This window comes from Pelecanus crispus, chromosome 30, assembly GCF_030463565.1.
Source record: "Pelecanus crispus isolate bPelCri1 chromosome 30, bPelCri1.pri, whole genome shotgun sequence".
NCBI classification, from domain to species: Eukaryota; Metazoa; Chordata; class Aves; order Pelecaniformes; family Pelecanidae; genus Pelecanus; species Pelecanus crispus.
Window position 1 is genome coordinate 220339 of NC_134672.1, and position 19549 is coordinate 239887.

At 60.9% G+C, this 19549-nt stretch overlaps 2 protein-coding genes across 3 annotated transcripts; both read right to left on the reverse strand.

Moving 5' to 3' along the window:
* Window positions 1-1060: 1060 nt before the first annotated feature.
* On the reverse strand, window positions 1061-6190 carry AKT2 (AKT serine/threonine kinase 2). 2 transcript variants are annotated; one of them, XM_075725384.1, is made up of 13 exons: window positions 6085-6190; window positions 4931-5059; window positions 4657-4768; window positions 4309-4462; window positions 3957-4088; window positions 3387-3452; window positions 3202-3270; window positions 2782-2904; window positions 2196-2324; window positions 1776-1990; window positions 1599-1686; window positions 1380-1482; window positions 1061-1203 (listed from the first exon to the last, which is right to left on the reverse strand). In XM_075725384.1, the coding sequence occupies exons 1-13, from the start codon at window positions 6128-6130 to the stop codon at window positions 1124-1126; spliced, it is 1446 nt and encodes a 481-aa protein (XP_075581499.1). In that variant the 5' UTR covers window positions 6131-6190; the 3' UTR covers window positions 1061-1123. The 2 variants fall into 2 exon arrangements, with proteins under 2 accessions (XP_075581499.1, XP_075581500.1); XM_075725385.1 differs by lacking the exon at window positions 2196-2324.
* A 5223-nt stretch (window positions 6191-11413) lies between these two features.
* Window positions 11414-17847, reverse strand: C30H19orf47 (chromosome 30 C19orf47 homolog). The gene is made up of 8 exons (XM_075725445.1): window positions 17824-17847; window positions 17423-17510; window positions 17012-17126; window positions 16813-16894; window positions 16463-16588; window positions 13786-13932; window positions 13337-13407; window positions 11414-12724 (listed from the first exon to the last, which is right to left on the reverse strand). The coding sequence occupies exons 1-8, from the start codon at window positions 17840-17842 to the stop codon at window positions 12233-12235; spliced, it is 1140 nt and encodes a 379-aa protein (XP_075581560.1). The 5' UTR covers window positions 17843-17847; the 3' UTR covers window positions 11414-12232.
* Window positions 17848-19549: the final 1702 nt, after the last annotated feature.

A 19549-nucleotide genomic window follows, 5' to 3' on the forward strand; every position in this document is an offset into this window, starting at 1 on the left:
AAGCACCGAATTCCTACCTCCAGACCGTGGCCCCGGTGTCGGCTGCGCCAGGAGATGCCGGGTGGCAAGTCCAGCTTGTCACTGGCCCGGCTCGGCGGTGCGGTTGCCGCAGCGCTGGCGCTGATCCCCAAATGCCGGCTCCCGCCGGCGTTGTGCCGTGCCGGGGAGCCAACGGCCCCGGTGACGGCGGTTCCTACCGAAAGGCGTCCACAGAGCGTCCGTCAGGTGCGGATCCGGCGCACGCCGGAAGAAAACCGTCCCGACGCCGGCAACCGGGGATGCCGAGCCGGTGGCGCAGCGGCAAAAGCCCCGTCCCTCCGTGACACCGCGCCGGGAGCGGAGGTTGTTGGTTCCAGTGACGCCGGCATCCACCGTTGGACGTGGCTGGTGACACCGAGCCCGGCATCACCGCAGCTCCTGGCTTTAAGGCACCGGAGAAGCCAAAGTATTGCTTTTAGGATCGTTTTGTTTTCTTTTTTTTTTTCCTTTGGGCCGCGCCGGCCGGCCGCTGGCTTGAGGCGCTCCCCTCTGCCGGGGCGGTGATTTTTGGCGGGGGTACGGTTGCTTTTCGGTCGCTGCCAAGTTCAGCTCAAAAGCAGAGCCGGGAGGATTTGAGGGGCTCAGAGGTGCCCCCCACAGTCCTGCCCCATTGTCCCCCCCTCCTCGGGGCCACGCCACGCGGTTTGGTAAATTTTTTTTTGTTGTTTTTGCCCCTCTTGCTGCCAAAACAGCTTCTCCCTAACTGGGAGCGCTGGGTTTTACTGGGCAGAGCTGGCTGAGCTTCCGGGCAGTCAAGGCCACGGTTGTGGTAAAACGGGAAGCTTGGTTTAAAAAGCTGCGAGCACTTCTAGGAATTTCCAAAATAAAAATAATAATAATAATTAAAAAAAAAAAAAAAAATCATCGTCGAAGCAGTCTTAGGCTCCGGGCAGGAGGCTCGGTGCCGGTGGGAGCCGCGGAACAAGAGCACTTGGTAAGGGTATGGCTTCCGAAAGGCGCCGCGTGCCGCGGCGGCCCGCCTGCCTTCTGCCGGGCACGGAAAATTAAAGAAATTCCGCCCCCCGCGCGAGCCCCCAAACCCTCCTCCTCTTCCTCCTCGGAGGCCGAATGCTGCCGCTGCCGGTTATTCCCGTATGCTGGCGGAGTAGGAGAACTGGGGGAAGTGCGTCCGCTGGTCGTTCTCCAGGGAGCCCAGGTTGTCGTCTGCGAAAAAGCGGAGCCGGGGAAAAAGTTTTGAGGGCGAGGGAGACGACGGCGGAGCCCCAGCTTTTCTAGAGGCGCGCCAGCAACGTCACCGCCGCGACAGGAAAACGAAATCGCACGAGGGGAAGGGCGACGAAGGCGGGGCGGGGGGTGTTCCCCGTTTTTTTGGTACTCACAGCGATCCGGCGGGGTGATGGTGATGGATTGGGCGGTGAATTCGTCGTCGAAATACCGCGTGTCGATCTCGGATGTCACTTGGGGCTTAAACGGCGGGACCAGCTGACGGAAAAGCGGGAGAAAGCGGCTCGCCGGAGAAAATCGGCTCACCGGCAGCGCGCCGAGCGCCCACCCGCCGTTCGCCCCCCACCCGTTGAAGCGCTCCCTTCCCTTCCTACCTTCTTCTGAACCACGTCCTGCCAGTTGATGGGGGCGAAGAAGCGATGTTCCATCACCTCCTTGGCGTCATTGGGACCTCCGCCGAGCCTGCGGGCACAGAAGAAACCGTGTCTGGAACCACCGGCAGCGCCGCAATTCCCCCCCGTATCCATTATCCATCCCCGGCGGATCCTCACCTCTGTTTGGGATCTTTTTTGAGCAGCCCGGCCAGCAAGGATTTGGCCTCGGGGCTGAGGGTACGAGGGAAGCGGATCTCCTCCATGAGGATCAGCTCGAAGAGGCGTTCGTGGTCCTGGTTGTAGAAAGGGAGGCGGCCGCACATCATCTCGTACATGACGACCCCCAGGCCCCACCAGTCCACGGCGCGGCCGTAATCGTTGTCCTCCAAGACCTGCGCGGGGGAACGGACGGAGAGTACGGTGGCGATGAGGCCGAAGAACCAGGCGGCAGCGCCAGGAGGGAGAAGGGAAACCCGTCCTAGATACAACCGTGACCCAAGCGTTCGGAAAAGCCCCCGGCTGAACCGCTTGCCGCCTGGGATTTTGGGAATGACGCGAGTTCCGAGGAAAACCTGGCTGCGGGAATGCTTGAAGTACCTCCGGAGCCAGGTACTCGGGAGTGCCGCAGAAAGTCTTCATGGTGGCTCCATCCGTGATGCCTTCCTTGCAGAGCCCGAAATCGGTGATTTTGATGTGGCCGTCTTTGTCCAGCATGAGGTTTTCCAGCTGGAAAAAAAGAAAAAAAATTGAAAAACGAAAATCCAAGCAAAAACACGTGGGAGAAAAAGGTTTGGAGCCGAGTGGAGCCCGGAGCGAGACGCTGCTCCCCAAAAGGCTCCGTGGGACGGCTGGGACCCTCGCCGCGGGATGGGGACGAGGGTGACGTCTCCCCGCAGAGCGGGTTCAAGCTCTTTCTGCAGAAGCCGAGCTCCCGCCTTCCCTCCCTCCCGCAGCAACGCGGGCGAAAACATCGCCGGATCCGGGCAGAGAGCGGCTCTTGGCCGCCCGCAGCGAGCGGGAGCGGAGAAAGGCGGCTCGCGTCAAGCCGGCGCGCCGTCCCGCTGGCTGAAACCCTTTGAGGTCCCGCGGGGTGATTTTTTTTTTTTGGGACTCCGCACCCCCAAACGCCAGCCCAGGAAGGGGAATATTGCGCCGGCGCTAAGACGGGGTGAAGGCCCGGTACCTTAATATCCCTGTACACCACGTCCCGGGAGTGCAGGTATTCCAGCGCAGAGACTATTTCCGCGCCGTAGAAACGGGCTCGGTCCTCCGTGAAGACGCGTTCTCTTGAGAGGTGGAAAAAGAGCTTGAGGGAAAGAGAAAGGGGTGAGGTGGGGGAGAAAAATAAAATAAAATAAAAAAAAAAAAGAGAACAGCTGATCAACAAGCACTTAAAAATGAAACCACCGGTGAAAGCCGGGTTAATCGCTCTCAGCACGCCGTTAATGCGGTCATATGTGTCCTAAGCTCCACGCGCTCTGCCTCCCGAAACAGGCGCCGAGGTGAGATCGTGGAATAAATTGTGAAGGAGCCCAAAAAAGCGATTTAAGACGCGGATAAAATCCTTCCAAGCCCCCCAGGGAGGGGGGTCTTAAGCTCCCACCTCTCCGCCGTTGGCGTACTCCATGACGAAGCAGAGCCGGTCGTTCGTCTGAAAGGCGTATTTCAGCGCCTGCGCGAGGGGGGAAAGAATATTTAAAAAAAAAAAAGTTTTGGTGAAATGGCGGGGCTCTGCGCTTCCGGAGGGGAAGGGAAGGGGCGTTTTGGGGCGTGCCGGGCCGTACGTACGGTGAGGAAGGGGTGCCTGGTGTTCTGCAGCACCCGGCTCTCCGTAACGGTGTGCGCTACCTCGTCCTGCAAAGGGAGGAGAAATTAAACGCTTTTTATTCCCCCCCCTGTCATTTCTGGAAAAAAATCGAGATTTTTTTAACTGCTGCCAACTATTCCCAGGAAAAAAAATTAAAAAAATGCAGGGATGGGAGCTCGAAGTGCCAACCTCCCCCCGGTTTTGTCCCCGTTGCCGGCCAGATCGTCCGGAGGGGGACGCAGCCGCGCCGCATCCCCCCGAGCGAGGCGAGCGAGCGGATCCCAGCGTCGCCCCGCCGCGCGTTACGACACGTGCCTGGCGTTTTGAAATAATTCCTGGAATCCTCCGGCGTTTCGAGCACGGCAGGAGCCGGCTGTCGCTCGGCAGCTTCCGAGGAGGGTTTAAAAAGCCAGCCCAACGCTCGGGGCGTCCGACTGGGCGACGTTCGAAGGGCTCTTCCCGACCCGAAGGATTTTACGATCCCCTAAACCCCGCCGGTTCCCGACTTTTCCCCTCGCACCCCCCTGGGTGAGCTAGGGCCCGGCACGTACTTTCGCAATGATGACCTCTTTCCGCAGTATTTTCATGGCGTAATAGCGGCCGGTGGCCTTTTCCCGCACCAAAATGACTTTGCCGAAAGTGCCCTTTCCCAGGAGCTTCAGGTAATCGAAATCGTTCATGGTCTGGGGAGAAACGGGGCGACGGAAGCGAGAGTTTGCGGCGTGGGCGAGTAGGATCCAGGGTGGGAATGGGTTTTCCGAGCTTTTTCACCCGCGATTATCCCAGCCGCTCATCACCACGGGGATGAGGTTTATCCCGTAGACCTCCCCCATCGCTCGGCAGTGCCGCTCGGCTGCAATCCTGCCGGCGGCAAGAGACGGCGCCGCGCCAGGGGCGACTTACGGCCTTGGTGCGGGTTTTACTGACGGCCACCTCCATCTCCTCGGCGCCGGTGCCGTCGTTCGGAGAGCCGCACTTGTAATCCATGGCGTTCGCCTCCGGTTCCTGATTCTTCAGGCTGTTTGCTACCGTCTGGATGGCTCGCATCCACTCCTCGCTACGGAGAAAAAGGGGATTAGCGGCACGGGGAGGCGGTGAGCATCACCGAGGCGGGCTGCGCTCGCCCCTCCGGCCTTTGTAGGCAGATGGGAGTCACAGCCGAGAGATTCCGGGGTTCTCCTCCGGCTGAGATCAACGCAACGGGGTATTTATCCCGGATTCCCAAAGGAAGGGGCCATCCTGTGCGCTTACCGCTCTTCAGGAGAGTCCACGTGGAACGTCCTCTCAATGACCGTCGTCCACTGCAAGCATCGGATGACGAAGGTGTTGGGCCGAGGCCGCTCGGTCTTCATCAGCTGGCACTCTGCGAAGGTTCAAAAATAAATTAAAAAAAAAGGGAAGAGGATGGTTTGGGATCAAATATGCTCATCCCAAAACCTTCCCTAACGGCATCGGGGATGAAGACACCCTGCCCGACGCCGGCTCGTAACCACCGACGGCCCCGAAGCCGCCCGCGTCGCCGTACCCGCTACTGAGAAATTATTCAGAGGCGGCAAGCTGTGGTCGGACGTCTCTGGCCGTTCCTTGTAGCCGATGAAGGAGCCGTCGCTTTTCAGAAGGAAATACCGGGGACGCCACGTTTTGATGTATTCCCCTGCCAAGACAAGAGAGGGGCGCGGGGGTTTTTGGGGAAGGATGGAAAGACGGGAGACAGAAAATGAAGCGGCAGGACCCGTCGTAGATGGAAAATGAAGCGGATGGGTTTTCTTCAGGCTGTTTTTAGGAGTTTCGGAGAAGCTCCTGCAAAAAGCAGCTAGCTGCTGTAATTTAGGAGAGGCGGGAGCAGCAGGTTAGCCCGAAACACGCTCGCTCTGACGGAACGCAGCGTGAAAAAGCTTCACGCTTCCCCCGGCAGCTCCGGAATTCATCCGAAGCAACCTCGGCAGCTCCGGATACAGAAATAGCATCGGAGGGAGGCCCTGGCTTCCCTATCTCCGGCTGTATTTGCCCAGAAAGAGGAGGAATCCACGAATCTGCTGGGCACAGGGAGCCGGCTGGGCTGCCGGTGGGAGAAAGGCGGCTGGAGGCGGCCGGCTTTCACGCCTGCTCCCCTTGCCAACTGCCCTCCGCAAGGGAAGGAAAAATAAAAGCCACCTTCACCAGGTCTAAAAATAAAACCCCACGCGTGCAGCTGCTACGCCGCCGCCACGTTCCCCGCGTAGGGCTAAAAATAAAAGGGCTGGCCGGGGGTCTCGCTGCAGGGCCACGGCTGCAAAGCGGGCCAGAGGGTCCGCGGGGAAGCCGCGAGCATCGTCCTCCGGCTGCCCAAGGCGGCGAGCGATTGCAGCCGATGCTGCCAGAGGATCCGCTCGCGGCGCCGATCGCCGGGAGAGGTGCCGAGCCCAGCAAGGAGCGGGAGAGAAAAGCCGAAGCGGGAAGGCGCTGGCGGGTTTTGGGACGCCCCCGCCATGCCAAGGCGCCTCGCGCCCCGTTTTGAGGCAAGGGGAAGCGGAGAACCCTCCCCTTGCATTTGTGCCGGGGAAAGGTTAAAATCGCCGGTAACTGGAAACCGGAGCTCTCCTTTCCCAGCGGCAGCTGCAACGCCGGATTCCCCGCGGTGACCCGGCCTTGGAGGGATGCCACCGCCGCCGAGCCGGCTCCCCGGCTCGCTTCCCTCACCTCTCTTGTGCAGCCAGCCCTCCTTCACGACCGACACTTCGTTCATGGTGGTGCCGCGGGCTCCAAGCCCCTCTCTGCCGCGGGACCGGGGAAGCGGCTAACGCCGGCGGCGGCGGCGGGAGGAGCGGCGAGAGCGGGGACGACCTGCGGGAGAAGAGAGAGATGCTCGAAGCGAGCTCCCGACGCTTCGCTTTCCCCTCGCTCGAGGTTTCGGCACGAAGCCACCCCTGCGGGCCGATTAAAAACTCCTCTGCGGCACCCGTTTCCCAACAACCAAAAAAAACCAACCCCCAAACCCACAACCAAACATTAAAAATCAGCGTGGCTCGCAAACCTCGAGATGCCGGGACGGAGCAGGTTCGTCGGCATCGTCCCTTTACCTGGCCACCGCGCGACGAGGGATTAAAAAGCTTTGGGAGGGTTGGACAAGCGCGGGGAGGGGAGGGGGGCACGGTCCTTCGCAAAACAAACAGCTAGAGAAAAATTAATCGGAGTCACCTGATGGGCTTAACTCCCCGGGCTCCGAAATCCCGCTGCGGTGGGACAAGGGGCCGTGCCGCGTCCCAGCGGCGGCCGGAGGGGATTTGGGATTTCCCCAAAGTCACCTTGGGCTGGCTGCTCCCCGCGTCCCCTGGCTTTAATCAGGGTAAAATAAAACCCAACCCCACAGAGTTACAGCCGGGCACGAGAGTTTGGGGTTTTGCGGCTGCATCCGAAGCAAAGCAAGAGTCGGAGCAGCCCAAGACGAATTCCCTGGACGTGGCGTTATCCCGACGGAGCTCCCGCTCCCCTCCGATCCCTCTGGATCAGTCCCAGCGCCTGCCTAACTCCCAAATCTCCAGCTTAGTTTTAAAAAACCTCCGGTCTCACCTTTCAAGCTCCCTCCGCTGCGGGGACAAGGGGGTTTTCCGAAGGGAAGCACGGCGGGCGGGAGGGAAATCATTTCCCTTCCTCGCTCCCGTGAATGGGCCTGGGCCTTCCCGATGGGAAGCTCCCCCGTCGTGAGCATCCCGGGATGCTCCCGTGATCCCGGGTCGGGAGGAGGATTTTGGGGACTCGCTCGCCCCGGCAGCGGGCAAGGACGCGGCAGGCAAAACAAATACAGGCAGGACCTGGCCGTGCACGGAGCTAAGGTTTCTCCAGCTGCTGAAGGGGCAATCTCCGGATGGATCCGCTCCCGGACGGGCTCCGGCAAAGAGCTCGTCGATGTTAATTAAAAAAGGAAATCAAAAGCTTGCTCTAATTAATTTCGGAGCTGGCCCGGAGAGGCTGAGCCCGCTGCAAGCGTCCCACGAGGGATCCGGAGCGCGGATGCGAACGAGAAGCTTTAATAAAAAAAAAAAAAAAAAGAAATCCCTCAAATTACGAAAACCAGCCCCTAAATAAGCGATTCGACAGGGACGGAGGTTGCAGGATTTGGGGATGGGCTCATCCCGCCGCCGAGCTGCGGCACAGCAGCGAGGATCCGGCGCATCGGCGGCGGTAAAACACGGTCAGGATAGGCCGAGCCTTCGATCCCAGCGGCGGAGCGAAAGATGTTTCCGACGAGGTCGGGGCTCGTTTCTACGCCGCGCTAATTACACCGGCCGCAATTAAAACCCTTTCAACGGGTTGTACCTGACCTTTGGTTTGATTATTTCTTTTTTTTTTTTTTTTTTTGCGCAAAGCGCGGGACGGCGAGGCTGGCGAACCCGGAGCCTGCGGACTTCTCCGAGCCGACACAAAGTTGTCCTTCAATGGCAATATGGAAAAAAAAAAGGTGTTGGGTTTTTTAAAAAAAAAAAAAAAAAAAATCAACCCAAATCATCGCGTTTTGGGTGCGTTTAAGGATAATTACGACAGCGGGAGAATCGCGATTGAGGAATCGCCGGCAGGTTGAAGCGTCAAACGCCGTCACGGTCCCCTCCTCGTCCTTGCGGGCACTGGAGGATTTTTAATATGATCCTGATGGCTCCCAAAGAGCGGGAACGAGCAGCCGTCGTTCAACGCGTTCTCCGAGCCCCGATCCTCAGGGTTATTTCCGACGGCGGACGAGGGATCGTATCCGCCACCGAGGGACCCTGACAGCCCCACAGAATCCAGGAGAGTGGTTTCCAGGCACGCACCGAAAAGCGGTGATTAAAAAACAAAAAAAACCCCAAACCACCAAAAAAAGCCCCATTTCAAGGCACGTTCAAGCGACTTTAAGCCGGCCGCGAAGCAGCACCATAAAAAGATTTGCATCTCCAAGCGCGGCGGCGCGCATCCTGTCCCGGGGACGAGCGGTGAGAAGCTTTCAGAAAAGGTTTGAAAGGTGTCGGTGCCGAAAACCGCGGGGCTGGCGCGGCCCGAGCCCCCTCCTCCTCCTCCGGAGGGGCCCCGGGGGGGGGTGCCGGGTCCCCCCCTTCTCCTCCCCGCTGCCCTCGGTGCTTCCGCAGGGGCAGAGCCCTCGGCCGGGCTCGCCCGGGGGTGGCTGGGGAGGAGGAGGGGACCCCCCCCGTGCCGCTGCTCCTCCTTTGGGGGGGTCCCAGCACAGCCCCCCTCACCCAGCCTGCAGAGAGCCCCCCCCAATCTTCTTCTCCCATGGCAGAGCCCCCCTGCCCAGGCAAGAGGCAACCCCCAAGGAGCCCCCCCCGAGACAGCTCACCTCAGCCCCATGGGGCAGGGCCCCCCCAAAGCCTGCCAGGGTCCTAGGACAGCCCCCCCAAACCTCCCTGGCCCCCCAAAGCCTGCCAGGGACCTACTATAGCCCCCCCAAGCCTCCCTGGCCCCCCAAAGCCTGCCAGGGTCCTAGGACAGCCCCCCCAAGCCTCCCTGGCCCCCCCAAAGCCTGCCAGGGTCCTAGGACAGCCCCCCCAAACCTCCCTGGCCCCCCCAAAGCCTGCCAGGGTCCTAGGACAGCCCCCCCCAAACATCCATAGCCCCCCCAAAGCCTGCCAGGGTCCTAGGACAGCCCCCCCCAAACATCCATAGCCCCCCCAAAGCCTGCCAGGGTCCTAGGACAGCCCCCCCCAAACATCCATAGCCCCCCCAAAGCCTGCCAGGGTCCTAGGACAGCCCCCCCCCCCCCAAACCTCCCTGGCCCCCCAAAGCCTGCCAGGACCCCCCCCAAAGACTGCCAGGGTCCTAGGACAGGTCCCCCCATGTCATCCCCTTGGATAAAACCCCACAAACCTGCCAAGGCCCCCCAAAGCCTGCCTTGCCCCCCCCAAGCCTGCCAGGGACCTACTATAGCCCCCCCAAAGCCTGCCTGACCCCCCCCCAAGCCTGCCAGGGGCCTAGGACAGGTGCCCCATGTCATCCCTCCTGGAAAAGCCCCCTCCCAAGCCTGCCAGGGTCCTACTATAGCCCCCCCAAAAGCCTGCCAGGGCCCCCCAAAGCCTGCCAGGGGCCTAGGACAGGTCCCCCCATCTCATCCCCCTGGATAAGCCCCCCCAAAAGCCTGCCTTGCCCCCCAAAGCCTGCCAGGGACCTACTATAGCCCCCCCAAAGCCTGCCTGACCCCCCCAAAGCCTGCCAGGGACCTACTATAGCTCCCCCAAAGCCTGCCTGCCCCCAAAAAGCCTGCCAGGGCCCTAGGACAGGCCCCCCCATGTCACCCCTCCTGGATAAGCCCCCCCCCAAAGCCTGCCAGGGACCTACTATAGCCCCCCCAAAGCCTGCCTTGCCCCCCAAAGCCTGCCAGGGCCCTAGAACAGGCCCCCCCATGTCACCCCTCCTGGATAAGCCCCCCCTCCCCCAAAGCCTGCCAGGGTCCTACTATAGTCCCCCCCATGTCACCCCCTCCTGGATAAGGCCCCCCCAAGCCTGCTAGGGCCCCCCACCTCAGGCCCCTGGGACAGGCCCCCCAAGCCTGCCATGGCCCCCCATTCCGGACCCCCCAGCCTGCACAGACTCCCCCAATCCAGTCACCCCCAGGACAGAGCCCCCCCCCCAGTAAGGCCCCCCCAGCTCAGTGTCGTATGTTCCCCCCCCCCCGCCGGCGAACCCCATTCGCAGGCGGGCGGGCGCATCGCGGGGCGGGGGGGGGGGGGGGGGGGGGGCGTTTCTCCCCGCCCCCCGCAGTGGTACGGTCCCCGCGGCGCCCCTCAGGAGCCGGACGGGTCCACCCGCGGCGCGAATGGGGGGGGGGGGGGGGGCGGCGCCGCGCACCCCTGGCGGAGGGGCGCGGGTGGTGCGTTCCGCGCGGCGCCCAACGGGGGGCGGGCGAACCCATCTGCGCGGCGCGGGGGGGGGGGGGGTAGTGGTGGGTAAGCAGGGCCGGCTCCTCACCTGTCATGGACGCCGCAAGGCCGGCCAGCTGCCGCCTCTCATCCCGGTAGCGGTGAGGCTCTCCCCCCCCCCCCCCCTCCTCCTCCTCGTTCCGCCTTATCAGCCCCGACGGCGCCCGCGCTCCCGGAAACCCCCGCCCGCTCCGGGCCCACGCACGCAGGAAGCGGAGACGAACGGGGCGGAGGTTGGACGGGAGGCGGGGAGGGGGGGGGGGGACACGGAGAGGGACGGACCCCGCTCGCCTCCCGGGGCCGCAGTGCGCAGGCGCCGCGCCGCCGCGTGTCACTGCGCATGCGCGGCGGGGGGCAGCGCGCCTGCGCAGAGGAGCGGGAGGAGGGCGCCGCCTCCCGGTGCGCATGCGCCACTCGCCCTGCGGCGCCGGCCTCCCCCCCACAGGGGGGCAGCATTGCCTCCCCGCGCCCACCCCTCATTTGCATCTATTTAAATATTTCCGCATAAATTGAAATAAATTCGCACGGCCGTCACCCACGCCGGCCCGAGGAAGCCGAGGCGCAAGGGGATGCTCCTTCCTTGCTCCCCTCCAGGCGTGGGCACCGCCGCACCCATGGGCGCACCCCCCCCCCGCCATGGGTGCACTGAGCCGCTCCGGTCTCAGCACCCTGGGGTGGGTTTGGGTTTTTTTTGGGGGGGGGGGGGGGGGGGGGGTTGTGAGGGTCCTGGCTATGGACTGGGGGGGCTCGATGGACAGCAGACAGAGCCGTTTTCACGCTTTATTGCCAAAAAAAAAAGCTCGCCCGCAGACCGGCGGGCGCCAGAAAGCCAAAAATTTGGGGGGGGGGGGGGGGGAGGGGAACAACCCCCCTCATTTCACACGCCAAACAACGCCTGAAGCGCAAAGAAAACCTCCCAAAATAGGGTAAACCGAAGAAATTAGTGGTTTTTCGTATTAAAACCAGACTCACCGTTACGGCCCTGGCTCGGCTGCGCGGCTGCCTCCGCGCCTCTTGCCTTTATTTTGGGGAGAAAAACCCGTCTTTTTAGGGCTTGCAGCGAGGCCGGACAGGCGTGGGGTGAAGACACCCCCGGTGACCTCGTTGGAAATAAATTGAAGGGAAACAAATTTGGGGGGGGAAATAAATAATTTCGGTAAAAGCCCACGGCAGCCATTTTAGGTTTCACCTAAGCTCAAGCCTAAAACCGCGAGCGGTGGATTGACGGCGTCACTTAAATTAAGGCAATTGGGGATTTTGTTTTGAGCCCCCGAGGTTTTTTTTGAAGCTTTTAGGGTCTTTTTTTTTTTTTTTTTTGGAGGCTGCTCTGAAATCCTTAAAAATGAAGAATTCCCGCAGCAAGCTGCCGCTCCGTAGTGATTATTTAACGGAGTCGTTTTGGTTGCAAATTCCTAAATGCAGGAAAAAAAAAAAAACAACCCAAACAAAACCCTGCAGAGGGAGGAAAACAAAAAAACCAGGAAAAATAGGGAAATCCCTCCACTCTGTATGGAGTTTTCCAGGTCCCAATTCCTAAATACAGGAAAGAACCTGCGGAGGAGGGAAAAATAGGGGGGAAAAATGAGGTTTTGGTGCTGGTAGGAGATGGAGAGCAATGATTTGGCCTGGCAGCTGCCGACTTTGCCGGCAGGGGCAAGCAGGGATGCCCAGCAGGCTGGAATTCTGGCTGGAAGAGCTTTTTTCCCCCTCTTCCCACTGCTGTTTTCCCATGGGATTAGCGTTTCCCTGTGGGATTAAGCCTTTCCCCGTGGGATTAGTGTCATTTCCCTGTGGGATTAGCGAGGAGAAAGGCAGGAGGAGACTCTGCCCGTTCTTGAAGGTGAATAAATGGGATGAGGGACAGCAGGCGACCGTTGGGAGGGGATGGGACAAGCGGAAAAAACCTTCGGGATGATCCATCTGGTGCAGGAAGACGCGCTGCGGGATCAATCCGGTTTTTTCCCCAGCCGTTTAAAGACGCTAACCGTGCCGGCGCTGTCCATCTGAGCGCCGGGGGTCTCGCTGGTGCTGCTCACCTTCCCGCACCCCCAGGTCCTTTTGATTGTCACCCGAAAGCCGGGTTCGTTTTTATCCTTCGTGCTGGTGACGTCGCCGTCCTGGGCTTCGACCGGCACCGCAGCAATACCACCGCCGCCACCGATTTTGGATGCCGCCGGTTGCGGTTTCGTCGCCGTACGGATCCCAGCGGCGTTCCTGGGACCAAGTCGCTGGACGGCGCCGGTGACCGGTTTGGTTTCCGAACTGGTGGCTTTCGCCTTGATGGTCCCTCCCGGCTCGCTGCTTTCTTTACGGGGAGGTTTGGTGAGTTTTTTTAGGACGCCGGCGTACTGGAGGACAGAGCAATCGTCGTCGCTCTGGGTGGCTTTGTCCCCATCGGTCCCCAGGGCGTCACCCAGTCTGCTGAAAACCCCCGTGGGCTGGAAGAAAAGGCGGTGGGGGAGCCCGTCAGCACCCGCACCCCCGTTTTGGGTGCTCAATTTACCCTCCCCTTCCCCTCTGCCCCCCGAATTCCACCACCGTGACAGAGGCAAACGGACGCCGACCTCGTCCGCGAAGCGTTTTGGGATGTAACGACGCAAAACGCCGCCTGCGGCAATTAGATTAACGATTAGGCTATAAACCGGGTCTATAAATCAGCCATAAAATCGTATTCCCTCTTATTTTTCTTGAGGGAGGCTGAGCCTGCGACTTGTTTTACACCCCAAGACTTCCACGCTGAGCTTTCTAACTCCCGAGGAGAGAAAAAAATCTCCCGTATCCCCCATTAAAGGGGTCAAAATAGAAGCGCAGATGGGGATCACCCAGGGACTGAGGATCCGCTTGCCTTTGGTGGCTCCATCCTGCTTTTCCCCACCATTTTCCGGTTATTTCAAGGTTCTTTCAGCCCCTCCGCAGCGAGCGGGTGGCTGCGAATCCTGAAATAATCTTCAGGGAGCCGACCCTCACGTCAGGATCTCGGCGGGGGGCGGCACAGCCGCCGAAAGCGACAGCTAAACAGAACCGCAGCCGAAAAACTCGCATCCTCTCACCTTCCCTCCTGCGGTCGTGTCCGCTTTTGCCTCGGCTCCCAGCCGGTCAAAGACAGACGTCCTCTGCAGACCTGTTTTCAAGAAAACGTGGGGTGGTTTGTTGGGTTTTTTTGAGGTTTCCTCGCAAAAATGAAGCTACGCTGGGTCAGTGCCGAGAGCTTGCGGCCTTTCAGCCCCGCCCTACCATGGGGGCAGCCGGCAAACTAAAATCCGCTCGATAAAAAACGTGCGAACGGCCCCCTGTCCCTTTCTTCCTAAGGCTTAAAGAGACGCGAGTGGAACCTTTACAGCTTGTGGCGAGTCGATACGTCCTTGGAATAACAAAACTTCTACCCAGTAATGCTCTGGATATGCAAATCCTCGTGGGATTTGTAACGATGGACTAAATTGGGGCTAAACTGGGCTTCTGGAAGAAAAAAATGAAGATCAAAACCCCTCCCAACTGGTACCTTTGGCCGCTTGCTGCTCCAAGATTTTCTTTGTCCTCGGCGTGGTGCCCTTGGGCATGTTGATGATGTATTTCCCTTCCATTTCCGCCGTCACCCGGCGGCGTTTTACCGGGATCGTTGGATTTTCATCCGCCCCGTCGCATAAACCTGGTGGGACGAAGGAAAAGCAAATCAAGGGCTCTCGGTCCAACACGACGCAGGGGGTGGAAGGGTTTTATGAGCGCTCGGCGCGCAATCCCGGGCTCGAGCGAGCTCCGAGGCCGGCTCCTTCGGCACCAACAGATCTCCCGCAGCGCTGGGGCTCTGCAAACCCCCTCCTCCCCTGTCTCTTAGCTACTCCCAAGCGCAAAATATCACAGAATTGGTTGGGCTGGAAGGGAACTTAAAGCCCAGCCACCCGCAGGGACGTCTCCCACCAGACCAGGTTGCTTCCCAGCTCCGTGCAACTTCACCTTGAACGTTCCGCAGGGCGGGAGCGGCCACAGCGTCTCCGGGCAGCCTGTTCCTGTGTCCCGCCACCCTCACAGTCAAGAATTTCTAATGGAAACCTCCCTTCTTCCAGTTTAACACCGTTCTCCCCTCGTCCTGTCTCTATGGCTTTTCATAAAGATCAGAGAATCATCGAATCGTTGAGGTTGGAAAAGACCTTGAAGATCGTCCAGTCCAACCATTAACCCAACATGACCAAGGCCACCACTCAACCAGTTAAGGGTGGAGTCATAATTTCATGTTTCCTGCCTTGGTGGCTGGATTATTTTTTAATGAAAGGAAAACGAGGAATCACTAAGGCTGGAAACGAGCTCTAAGATCATCAGTCCAACTGTCAACCCAACACCCCCATGCCCGCTAAACCATGGCCCCAAGTGCCACGTCCACACGGGTTTTGAACCCCTCCAGGGATGGGGACTCCCCCACCTCTCTGGGCAGCCTGGTCCAGTGTGTGACCGCTCTTTCTGTGAAGAAATTTCTCCCAATACCCAATCTAAACCTCCCCTGGTGCAGCTTAAGCCCATTTCCTCTCATCCTATCGCTAACTACTTGGGAGAAGAGACCAACACCCACCTCCCTGCCCCCTCCTTTCAGGGAGTTGTAGAGAGCGATGAGGTCTCCCCTCAGCCTCCTCTTCTCCAGGCTGAACACCCCCAGCTCCCTCAGCCGCTCCCCACCAGCCCTGTGCTCCAGACCCTTCCCCAGCTCCGCTGCCCTTCTCTGGACACGCCCCAGCACCCCAATGTCCTTCTTGGAGTGAGGGGCCCAAAACTGGACACAGCATTCCAGGTGCGGCCTCACCAGTGCCAAGCACAGGGGCACGATCCCTGCCCTGCTCCTGCTGGCCACACTATCCCTGATACAGGCCAGGATGCTGTTGGCCTTCTTGGCCACCTGGGCACACTGCTGGCTCACGTTCAGCTGCTGTCGACCAACACCCCCAGGTCCTTTTCGGCCAGGCAGCTTCCCAGCCACTCTTCCCCAAGCCCGGAGCGTTGCATGGGGTTGTTGTGACCCAAGCGCAGGACCCAGCACTTCGCCTCATTGAACCTCACACCCCCCACCTTCCCTGTAGCCCCCTGGAAGCGCTCGTGAGGCTGCTTGAAGGTTTCCCCGGAGCCTTCTGGAGGCTCTCTGGGCTGGAGCACAGGGCTGGTGGGGAGCGGCTGAGGGAGCTGGGGGTGTTCAGCCTGGAGAAGAGGAGGCTGAGGGGAGACCTCATCGCTCTCTACAACTCCCTGAAAGGAGGGGGCAGGGAGGTGGGTGTTGGGCTCTTCTCCCAAGTAGTTAGCGACAGGACAAGAGGAAATGGGCTCAAGCTGCGCCAGGGGAGGTTTACATTGGATATTAGGAAAAATTTCTTCACAGAAAGGGTAGTCAAGCATTGGACCAGGCTGCCCAGACAGGTGGTAGAGTCCCCATCCCTGGAAGTGTTCAAAAAACGGGCAGAGGTGGCACTCTGGGACATGGTTTAGTGTAGTCTACCCTTGATTGGTTTAGTGTGGACTTGGTAGTGTAGGTTAATGGTTGGACTGGATGATCTTAAAGGTCTTTTCCAACCTAAACGATTCTAGGATTCTATGAACCATCCCAATTCTCTCAGCCTGCCCTCGTACAGGAGGTGCTCCAGCCCTCGCCCCCATCCCCGTCGTGGCGTCCGGACCCGCTCGCACAAGACCTTGCACTTCGCTCTGCTGAACTTCGCAAGGTTGGCACGGGTTTTCCCCCACCCTGCTCCCGCCTGTCGCGGTTCCTCTGGACGGATCCCTTCCCCCCGGAGCATCAACTCAGCTTGGAGTCACCCCTAAACCGGCTGCAGGTGCGCTCGATCCCACTGTCCACATCCCCGAAAAGATGTTAAATCATACTGATCCCAGTACGGACCCCTGAGGGACCCCGCTCGCCTGGTTGGAGACCGGCGACGCCGAGCCGGAGCGCGAGCATCTGGCCGATTCCTTATGCACCGAGGTGTCCCCCGCCTCAGATCTGTGTCTCTCCATTTCAGAGACAAGAACGTTGTGTAATCCGCTCAAAAAACCCCGTAGCCGCAGCCAAAGCGGCCGTTAAAATTTGCCCAAGGTTGCGGGGGACAGCGTTTAACGGGCCATAAAAAGGAAAAAAATCAATTTACAAAGGAAAAAAATCAACTTTTGGCGTTGTTTCCACCGGGATCCGTCACCCTCCCTACCTGCCTTCGCGGCGGCCAGTTTGTTGGAGACGGTGACGGAGATTTTGGAGGCGTGGGGCCGTTGTCGGAGCGGGGTGGTGGGAGGGGAGTCTCTGCTCAGACTGTTGGCGATCATCCGGCTGGCGGCTGGAAGGGGAGAACGCTGCCGTGAGGGAGAGGTTTTAAACCCCGAGGAGTTTCGGCGAGCGCGAGGAGCGTCTGTCTTGTCGGCTGGATTACAGAGCAGTCCGTCCCCGGGGTGGCGGGGAAGGCAGCCGCTGTCCCAGCCCCTTCGTTTTCGAGATAATTAATTCACCTCCTAAATCAGGCGAGGGGATTTAATCTCCCAGAAACCTCCCGCCCGTGCTTACCGCTGTTGGCGTTGCGGCGCAGCTCGCTTTGAACGGCGGGGGAGCTGGGGCAGAGCGATTCAGTGGCTGCCTTGCACATCTCCTGAAGGAAAAAAAAAACACGGAGGAGGGTTTTTTCCCCTCAGGCTTTTCCGAGGCGAACGAGGAGCCTCGAGGCAAAATTCTGCTGCGAAATGAGCCGGTGAAGCTTTCCCCCTACCTGCCTGTACACGATTTTGGCGTGTTTGAGGATGGCGATGATGTCTCCCACCACCGTGATGCCCAGCTCGTTCATGATCTCCTTGTTCAGATCCATCAACATGTTCTTCTGGATCCTGAGGTGAGGAAAGACCCGGCTTAACGAGGTCTCCCCTCGTTACGAGCTCCGATTAAGGAAGCCTCGAGCGAGGCGTGCCACGATATCCCCAACCCATGTTCGGACGCAACCGCCCTCGTGAGAAACAGCACCGATAATAAAAAAGCAGCTCAGTGCGGATGAATAACGAATGCTAACTAATTAAGGAGCGGGATAATGGTTTAATTCCTGCCTTTGCCCTCACCAGGGGGATTTTTCGGTGCTATTTTTCCCCCATGATGTGATAAAAAGGCGCCGCCTCGTCGCTGACCTCACCTGTTATCCACAAACATGACAGCATAGTTGACGGCGGGGCCCGGGGGGATCCCGGCTTCTTTGAAAAACTGAATCCATTCGGATGTCGCTGGGAAAAAAATAAAAACAGCCGCGGAAAAGGCAAAATGAAGCGGGTACGGAAAAAGGGGTGGGGCGGTCGCCTGGGTTTCGGCAGGCGCCGGCCAAGAGACTCATTCCGAGAGGCTCATTCCAGGCATTCGCAGCTGTCGTCGCGCCATTAACGGCACCGTCGCGGCGCTAACGGCATCGGGAGGAAAGCGGCGGGGAGGGGGGAGCAGGGACGGTGTCCCGGATGATGAAAATAGGCGATTTGAGGGGTTTTAAAGCGATTTTGGGGGAGCAGCGGGGGCGCGCTCGCGGGGAGGGAAGCGTCCCCTTACCCATCGTGACGGACACCATGGCGGCGGCGGGCGCCGGGCTACGCGGCAGCGGCGGGAGCAGCCTGAGGGGTGGGAGAGCGCGGCTGCACGGCCCCTCTGACGGCCAGCGGGCAGGGACGGGGCTGCTGCCGCCCCCCTGCCTGCCCCTCCTGCCCCACAGCCCCTCTCTGCCCCCTCCTCCTGCCCCACAGCCCCTTCCCTTCCCTCCCTTCCCCCTCCTCCTGCCCCACAACCCCTCCCTACCCCCTCCTCCTTACCCCACACCCCCTCCCCTTCCCTCCTGCCCCACGCCCCCTCCCTGCCCCCTCCTCCTGCCCCATGCCCCCTCCCCTTCCCTCCTCCTGCCCCACACACCCTCCTCCTTACCCCACACCCCCTCCCCTTCCCTCCTGCCCCACACCCCCTCCTCCTGCCCCACGTCCTCCTCTTGCCCCACACTCCCTCCTCTCCTCTCCTGCCCCCTCCTCCTGCCCCACATGCCCTCCCCTTCCCTCCTGCCCCACACCCCCACCGCCTGCCCCACACTCCCTCCTCTCCCCTCCTGCGCCCTCCTCCTGCCCCACACACCCTCCCCTTCCCTCCTGCCCCCTCCTCTTGCCCCACACCCCCTCCTCCTGCCCCACACGTCCTCCTCCTGCCCCACACCCCCTCCCCTTCCCTCCTGCCCCACACCCCCTCCTCCTGCCCCACGTCCTCTCCCTGCCCCACACGCCCTCCTCTCCCCTCCTGCCCCCTCCTCCTGCCCCACATGCCCTCCCCTTCCCTCCTGCCCCACACCCCCACCGCCTGCCCCACACTCCCTCCTCTCCCCTCCTGCGCCCTCCTCCTGCCCCACACACCCTCCTCTCCCCTCCTGCCCCCTCCTCCTGCCCCACACCCCCTCCCCTTCCCTCCTGCCCCACACCCCCTCCCCTTCCCTCCTCCTGCCCCACACCCCCTCCTCCTGCCCCACACCCCCTCCTCCTGCCCCACACCCCCTCCTCTCCCCTCCTGCCCCCTCCTCCTGCCCCAAACCCCCTCCCTGCCCCCCTCCTCCTGCCCCACACCCCCTCCTGTCCCCTCCTGCCCCTCCTCCTGCCCCAAACCGCCTCCCCTTCCCTCCCTGCCCCCCCCTTCCCTCCCGCCCCCCTTTCTCCGCCCCGCCTCACCTCTCCACTCCCGCCGCCTCCCATCCCGCCGCCTCCAGCCGCCGGCCCGGGCCCCACCGGAAACACCGGGCCGGGACCGCCGGAAGTGACCTCGCAGCCGGGGCGAGGCCGCTCTAGGCACGGCGGCGCGGGGGAGGGAAAGGGCGGGGCGACCATAGAGTGCCGGAGGAGCGAGAGCGCCCCCCCGCGGGCGGCTCCGGGAACAGCCGTCCCGGCGGACGCCGGGGTCTCTGGTACGGGGCGGGGGGCGGGGGGGGCACCGGGCACCCCCGGAGCCGCGGCCTTGCCCTAAACCCGGCCCTAAACCCGGCCTTGAGCCCGGCCCTGCCCTAAACCCGGCCCTAAACCCGGCCCTGCCCTAAACCTGGCTTTAAACCCGGCCCTAAATATGTCCCTGGCCTTAAACCTCATCCTAAACTCGTCCCTGGCCCTAAACCCGGCCCTAAATATATCCCAGGCCCTAAACCTGGCCCTAAATACGTCCCTGGCCCTAAACCCAGCCCTAAGCCGAGCCCTGGTCCATAAACCTGGCCCTAAAATATCCCTGACCCTAAACCTGGCCCTAAATATGTCCCCAG